The sequence below is a fragment of the Lactuca serriola genome, chromosome 4, assembly GCF_051521515.1.
Source record: "Lactuca serriola cultivar US96UC23 chromosome 4, Lser_US96UC23_V15, whole genome shotgun sequence".
Taxonomy (NCBI): domain Eukaryota; kingdom Viridiplantae; phylum Streptophyta; class Magnoliopsida; order Asterales; family Asteraceae; genus Lactuca; species Lactuca serriola.
In genome coordinates this window covers 76,125,133-76,133,919 of record NC_136411.1, presented here as the reverse complement: position 1 = coordinate 76,133,919, position 8,787 = coordinate 76,125,133, and the positions used below count along the sequence as shown (strand labels likewise).

The 8,787-nt window shown below is 34.8% G+C and overlaps 1 protein-coding gene across 1 annotated transcript; it reads left to right on the top strand.

Annotated features, from left to right (window-relative positions):
• Positions 1-6,975: 6,975 nt before the first annotated feature.
• LOC145098523 (uncharacterized) lies at positions 6,976-8,118 on the top strand. The gene has a single exon (XM_079036156.1). The coding sequence runs from the start codon at positions 6,976-6,978 to the stop codon at positions 8,116-8,118; it is 1,143 nt and encodes a 380-aa protein (XP_078892282.1).
• The last annotated feature ends 669 nt before the right edge of the window (positions 8,119-8,787 follow it).

The following is an 8,787-nucleotide window of genomic DNA, read 5'->3' as shown; positions in this document are numbered from 1 at the left end:
CTCCCACTAACATGATGATTATTAGCATAACACTTATGCTCCCACTAGCTTTGACATGTACTCAGAAATCAGCTGGACAGTCTGAAATTTAGATTCATACACCCTTTCCGTAGATAGCTCACCTGTGTGTCTAAGCAATTTCAAGAACCATGAAAAGGGATACCGTAATCATAGTCTCAATTGCTTAGGCATTTGCCATTTCTCACAAGTCCATGTTAGTGTGCCGGTTAACCACACGCGCTCCACTAACGACTTTTGAAAATGCAAATAACACAATTGATATCTTCATAAAATCTACTTAGTGAAAGCGTTTCCTCACCATCATTTTCATGAATCGGAGAGAAACCTTATGACACTTAGATTTATATGGTGTATGAGTTCCTACCCATATGAATTTGTCAAACCATAATCACAAGACAAATATAATGACAAATCCAAAACCATATGGATTGAACTCAATCTTAACTTCTTGCCACCTGGTAGCTCAAGGGCCTGCCATTGCTTCCAAGTTGTTATGCAACAAACTGAGAACTCTAAGAACTCATATGCAAAGCCAACTTTAACTGGAATGGGCACAGATATGTCAACACGATAGGTTATAAACCTCAAGTCGTGTGCTAGTGAAGAACTTCAGGTTTTATTCTTGATTATTTCTTGAGACTTTCAAGACCTTTAAGACTCCCACTGTCCTCTTGACATATAAGACTCCCTTGTCAAACATCCAAGAGATAGTGCGGATTCTAATCAAGAAAAACACTTTACCCAATTGGCCTAAGTTGGTCTTTGTTTTATCCAAAACATCACAACTTACCAATTTCAAATGTACAAGAGTAGAAAACTTTTACTCTTACATTTGACAAGTGTTTTAAACCTTCTTTAAGACATGTCACTCAAATGACAATCTTGGAGTATGACTCTAAGACTTGTATTGGAACGAAGTATGACTCATCTTCTTGATTTAACCATTTCAACAATTCAAGTTCCTCTTCTTAGTCATAAGAATGCACTAAGATTTCCTTAGAGAACTAATTTTGATATGGTTTCTTAATCATTAAGATGATCACAAAAACTGATACTAAAGTACTCTCCCATCTTTTCAGATTTGAGAAACTTTTATCCTTCTGCCTAATTTGATTCTTCTTATTCGCTCTGCCTTACATTGGAACCTTTTCCAATGTCTCAGAGTTACACTTAAGCATGTAAGTATAATCATATTTACTGAGCTTTAGTAAACTATGACGAATAATCTTATCGATCTTTTGTGGTGGACTTAATCAGTGCACAAGACTGTGTACTCGATCCTTTAGTCCTTCACTTGACTCACACATCCATGTGAACCAGTAATTAGTCTTAATTTTTCCAAAACTTGAAAGTTCTCATTCATCATGCTATATAACTTGCATGATTCCAAGTCCCGGTCCAAATTAAACTTGGGTGATGAGAATCTTTCCTTATTTGGTAAATATAGACATTACCACAAATGAAAGAATCAACTTCATATTTCCACTCTTGCTCTTAATGGAATCATATAAGCAACAATTTTTCCTCAAAAGCCATTGTAAGGATATTTTAAAATAAATAAAATCAAAAAAATTTTCTTTTATTTTAAAACTTTGCGGAAAAACTTATCCTTACAATCCATATGAAAACTTGTTGTTATCTATTCCTAAGCAATATCTCATAACTCCTAAGAAGTAGCTCAAGAATCCGATCTTCAAACTACGCGATAGAAAACCATCTACGCGATCAGATTCAACATATTCTTTCTTTAAGTATCTTCACTTTTCTTTGATTCTTAAAACATCAACATGTGACCCAATCACATCATGTAATAAGAATCTCAGAATAGAAACTTAGCAGAGTTAGATAGTGGACTTTACCTGAAGTAGAGTCAAACTTATTGACTTTAACCTCCTTAGGTAAATTTGGCAGCTTCGCAACCAATGCCCCTTTCTTTGGCAATATAAACATATGGACCCTTTGATAAAGGTGCACAGGACTATCACAGACTTAGTTTTTCTCTTTACCATTTGGTCAACCGAGTTGACTATGGCCGATCCCTTTCCATTGGGAAGAGAATGCTTTTCTGGATATCCTGTGTCACTATCGTCAATGTCCATCAAGTTTTAAGGAAGTTGATCTTAACAAATAGATAAGATCATTAAGGGTCTTGTCATAGTCTGTTTCATAGGTGTCCCAAAGGAACTCACTATGTGACTCAGAAAGTGATTGAACCACCAACTTTCTCAAGACTTTGACACCCAACTCTCCCGGCTTGTCAATATGTGACTACATCTCCAAGATGTGTTCACACCTAGACCTTGCCTTGCCAATAGGGCTTGAGTGACCTTAAACTTTTCAAGAACTTGTGGGTTGGGGAGAATAATTGGAGGAGGTGAAAGAAGTATGATTTCCAAAGGACATCATCTTCATTTAGGAAACCTTGTTTCACTAGATTTGGGAAGATCATAGGTGTCTATTACAGACATCTTTTGGGAGATATTCAAGATAGTTGATTTAAAGTCCTTAATATGACACCCAATATGAAATATTAAGGCTAGGACCCAACAAACTATTTTATAACTTAGAAGAGGTATGCCGTAATCCAAGCTATAAAATATTTGAAGGTAGGTGAATGACGATTCACCAATTTCCACCAAGATAAACGAAATGAATTATTAGGTTTTAATTGGTTTTGAAACTCCTAGATCTTTGAGATTCATTGAACTTTTCAAAGGCATGTTTCAATCTCGAGTGTGCCCTTCAGGTTTTGTGACTGGGATGCCGAGGATCACAAAACAAGGTGTGAAGTAACCATGCAAATCACTTGGTACCCTTAATAAATTACCCCTCAATCGATGTGCCGGTTAACCACACACGCTCCATCGATACTATGATAAATATTAAGTCACCCTTTACCTACCTTGTTAAGTCCAAGTTAGTGTGCCGGTTAACCACACACGCTCCACTAACGACTTAGACAAAGTGTAAAGTGTAATTTCATGGGTTAGCACCTTCTTCACATTTTTCCTAAGTAACTAAGATTGGGTATTATTAAGAGTTTAGTTACTTAGTATTATCATTAATACTTTTAATGAAGGGAGAATTCTAGTCCTGTCAAACCCGTTCGACTAACGACCCTCCACCAGTCAAGCAAGCAGTGGGTGAGAGTGACACCCATTAAGTTGCCATTTTATAGGCAACAACCTTATACCCACCTTATAGACCGGCTTCGTGAATGAGGCGTACTAGCGGTAAGACTGACTTTACTCTTATACATATATATATATATATATATATATATATATATATATTATTAACTTATAATATTATAAAGTATAAGGGTTGAATTTTAACTTTTAAAATTCTAAGGGCTAACTTGGAATTAAAGTATTCATAAGTGAAAACTTTACAAATTCCAAAACTTGAGGGCAAGTTTTGAAACTATTCAAAACTAATTAATTCCATAACTTATGTGTTTAAAGTAGTTTTAATCCAAAAACTCTTCAAGTTCCATAACTTGAGGACACGTTATGGAAGACTTTAAACTAATAAAAGAATTAACTTTTCTTTATTTTATAACTTATGGAATTAATTAAGGTTACACCTTTTTTTTTATTTTATTTTATTTTATTAAATGAAGAGACTCTTGGTCCTCCATAACTTGAGGACAAGTTATGGAGTCATAAAACCATTTAATTAGAACTAGACTCTTCATTTTTTGTAACCTTTGCCAATTTTTATGAGTTTTATGATTCTTAAATGTGACTTTTCATATAACTTGAGGACAAGTTACAAAAACACATTTTAGAATCAATTCTTAGATTAATTTGGATTAAAACCAACTATCACATAATTTTATTCATTAATCTAAATTCACTCATAAAACAAGGTAACACAAAAAAAACTTTTGGTGATCCATAACTTATTCTTAAGTTATGGAATCCTTTAAAACATTAACACCAAATTTTGTAACTCCAAAAAAACTTTGAATCAATTTTTTTTTTAAAAACCTTTTCATATCCATAACTTATGGAGGTTTCAAAAAATAAAACTCTTTAGATCAAACTTTTAAAACTAATAAAATAATCATATTATTTTATCTTTTATTAAATTTGACCTAATTCAACTCATAAAGCAAATTATTCAAATTTTACAAATAATTAGTTTTTCACAAGAACAAGTAATTATCTTAAAATTTGACAAACTTCATGTTTTTTTTTTTCTTTTTTTTTTCAACTTTGAGAATAAAATATTTGCATCAATATAACAGAAAACAACCTGGCTCTGATACCACTGTTGGGTTTTGAGCATTCTAACACTTCCTAAGTGTACATGCAACCCTAAATACCTTGGATCTATGTTTTCTCTATTAGACATGCAAACAAGAACATCCAAGGTATTATCCTAATCTAGCATACAAAAAACTATGAATGTAACAAGATAGAATACATACCTCTTGATGTAGCTTGATGTCTTCAAGCTTTAAGAGCTTAGCCCCAATAGTGTGGAAGCCTCAAGTGGAATCACAAATCACCAAGACACCTTGGAATACTTTAGAGAATATGATTACTTGGTTCTCTCTAGTGAAATTGGCTAGCCCTTCTTTAGTGTATCCACACTAGTGCCAATTTCACCAACCAAAGACATCTTTATATAGTATGGAGGATTAGGGTTAAACCCTAATACCCATGACCTTTCATTTCCTAGGATCCATGGGTTAAACACTCCATGGACTATCCATGAAAGCTTAGCCCAACCTAAATGAACTTGGCCCATTCCATATATATAAGAGTCCATATTTAATTAGTTCCTTTTGATCACTTAATTAATTATAAATTAATTCTTGATCAATACTAATTAAATAATATGATTCCATATTAATATATTAGAACTTATAATATATTAATATTAATCATAAACATACTATTCTCAAAAGATTATCCATATAAATTGTGTCGGTGAAGTGCAACCCAAATGGACCATGCCGGGTCGGGTCAAGTACATACCAAATATAGTTATGGACTTAGACATTAATCTAACAAATACATCATATCAGTATCAATATCACATAACATGAGGGTATTTTGGGAAATCACCGTTCGGGTGCGGACTGATCGTACACACACAACTCTGCTCTGCGTTTTTCACAAATCTTTTACTCTTTTTGAAAATACTTCTCAAATCCTCAGTTGGAGTTCAATACGCCCGAAGGTGTACTCGAATCCCTCAAACCAAGGCTCTGATACCAACTTGTAACACTGTGAATTTCAAAATAATTTTTCGCAAAATATAAAAACATTTTTCATTTAATTTTCACAAAGCATCAAGTTTAAAACACCAATTCACATCATACAAAATCCCAAGATCATATATCATAAAAATCCCATGCGTGTGTACAGATCAAGCCGGCGCCTTCCCACGGTCGTCACTAGTACTTGAAACAAACAACACTAACACTGTAAGCACGAAGCTTAGTGAGTTCCCCAAAATACCACACGTAACACATATTAGCCACTCGAGGCTATAACTCTATGGGTCCGTGGACCCTACTCTGTGAACCCACTGGTTCTAACTCTGGGAACCTTTCGTTTCCAACTCTATAAACATGCACAACATAAATCACAAAGAAATAATGCAGTACAACACATAACATACATATAACATACACATACTCTGATTACCTACTCAAGGTAAAGTATAGTGAGAAGACTCACCTCGTATATCTCGATAACTCGTGAATCTTGGAAATCACTCGTGCTCGATCCTCTGAGCTATAAACCTCCTATAACATCATATATCTCTAATTAACACTTTTACCACTAAGGTTGACTACCCCTATCAAGTCAACACTGGTCAACGGTCAACTTTGACCGGACTCGGCGAGTGCACTAGAGCGACTCGGCGAGTCTAAACGTTTTCACCAACTCTCTAGGATTCTCTTTTGACACGTCAAGTACTCCCCCGACTCGACGAGTTCCACCTGGCATGAATCGCGGGGCCAGCACGACTCAACTCGCCGAGTCTCAAGAACAACTCGGCGAGTTCCAGCTCGACTCAGTCCACCTGTCAACCCTCTCTAACTCTCCCTGACTCACTGAGTCAACCCATAACTCGGCAAGACCACTCACTGAGTGATTAAGGACAATCTTCATGCTACTCGCCGAGTCTGTTCTTCAGACTCGGCGAGTCCATGCCATGCATCAACTCAATCTCGCTTCTGAGGTCAGATCCGCTCCATCCACTCATAGATCTGGCCCTCCTAAGCTCATTCATCACGTAAAGTCATAGTCTTGGCTACCATGCAACACCTACAAGGCTCTTTTTGGAGAAATGACCTCTAAGATGACAACCCTAGTCTCCAACCCAAAAGGAAGGACATAAAGCATGGCATTAGGGACTCTCTGGACCTGCTAAGGTCCAGATCTAGGTACCATATCCCCATGGGACCTCTCACACTTCAATTACCAAGCAAACAAGGCAAGAAGAAACCCTAGATTTGACCATATCAACAAAAATACGGAAATAAGCTCTGAATGATACCTCAAGAAGCTTCCCCTGACGAAATGGAAGTAGATCCAAGTTCCCCAACTCTTCTAGCTTGACTTTCCCCTTCCTTTCTTGCAAATACACACAAATTTGGTGAATAATGGCCTCTTATCTCACTCACAAGAACCCTCAGCTGCTTTGGTGCTCTCTAGGTCAAGGTAGCCGCAATGAAGGGCCATAAGGTCCTTTAAATAGGGCTTAGGACCGGGAAATTAGGGTTTCATTAAACAGCGCGGACTCGCCGAGTCCATTCCTTGGACTCGCCGAGTCCAGGCGCGAACCCGCATCTAGAACCGCGATCCTACTCGGCGAGTCTGAGCTCCAACTCGCCGAGTCCCCTCACAAAACACCAAAAATATATGAATAAAAGATACCTGGAAATCCGGGCTGTTACATTGTGATAGTTTAAATTTAGTAATTTGTGATATGGCTAATTCGTGTGATAAAGCTAGTGAACTTTTTGCAGTTATACAACGTATATATTCGATATTTGCTTCATCACCTCAAAGGTGGAAAATATTACAAGATAATATATCAAACCTAACACTTAAATCATTATCGCAAACTCGTTGGGAAAGTAGGGTAGAAAGTGTAAAAGCAATTAGATTTCAAGCACCACAATTAAGAAAAGCACTTTTACAATTATCCAAAAATTGTGGAGATCACAAAATTAAAAGTGAGGCTAAATGTTTAGCTACATATGAACTTTCAAACTATGAATTTTTATTAGGAATGATTATTTGGTATGATGTTTTGTTTGCTATTAACATTGTTAGTAAAAGCTTGCAATCATATGATATGTGTATCGATGATACTATTGATCAACTAAATGGACTTTTATGTTTCTTTCAAGAATATAGAGAAAACGGATTTGAAAAGGCTTTAGATTGTGCAAAAGATTTGGCTTTAGAAATGAACGTAAAGCCTAAATTTCATGAAAAACGTATCATTAAAAGAAATAGCCGATATGATGAAAATGTTGCTAATGAAACTATTAAAACTCCGATTCAGTTATTTAAAACTGATTATTTTTTATATGTAGTAGATAAAGCCATTACTTCACTTAAAAGTAGATTTGAGCAATTTAACGAGTTCAAAAATATTTTTGGTTTTCTATTTAGTATGGAAAAATTAAAATCATTTGATGAAAATACTTTAAAAAAACATTGTTTAAACCTTGAAAAATCTTTAAAGCATGATGATAGCTTAGATATTGATGGTTTAGATTTATTTCATGAACTAAAACTTTTAAGACACATTTTACATTTAGAACGTGATACAATTATTAATATACTTAATTATATTAAAAAGTTTAGTTTTTTTTTTCCAAATGCATATGTTGCCTATAGGATTATGTTAACTATTCCTGTAACCGTTGCCTCTGCAGAAAGAAGTTTTTCTAAATTAAAACTGTTAAAAAATTATTTAAGATCTACAATGTCACAAGAAAGATTAAATGGATTAGCTATTTTGTCAATTGAAAAACAGTTAGTAAAAGAAATTGATTATGAAATTTTCATTAAAGAATTTGCATCTAAAAACGCTAGAAAAGTCAACTTTATGTCATAAAATATATTCACAAAAAACATATACAAAAAAAAAAAAATTTTAACTCCACCATTTGTGAACTTTTTAGTTTATTATTGTCGGTCCCAAGCCCGGATAAAGGAGGAGGGTTTTTTAACATTAAGTATTATAAATGTCAAAGGGCCCCAAATTTTTGGTTCGCTTATAGCCCCCAAACTCGTTGAGCCGGCCCTGCGGAACATATCGAGGACTTGTATTATTAAACCTAATCCACCCTCGTGATCTGTGTAGGGGTTCTCATTACATTTATAATTGACAAAATTCATGTCGATTTCGTAGGGTTCTCATTACATTTACGATTATACTCCTAATATACAATTGGCTAAGTCTTATACAAATGTTTAACCCTTTCAGTTGGGGACAAAATTAGTATAACTTAATAAAATATATTATAAATTTGTTATTATTTGAAGTATTTTGGGTACAGTCTGGATGAATATAAGGTGTAGTTGCAAAGATTGGTTTCCTCACTATCTTTACCTTGGTTTAGTCTCTAAACTTCTTCAAGATTATAGACATAATTTGTCCCCCACAAACATTGCAGATAACATAAACATTACAAATTTTACCTAGCCATAAACATCAAAGGCAAATGCTAATGGTTTTAGATTAAGAAAATATTGGCAAAAACTTGTGAAGGGAAATCCTTAT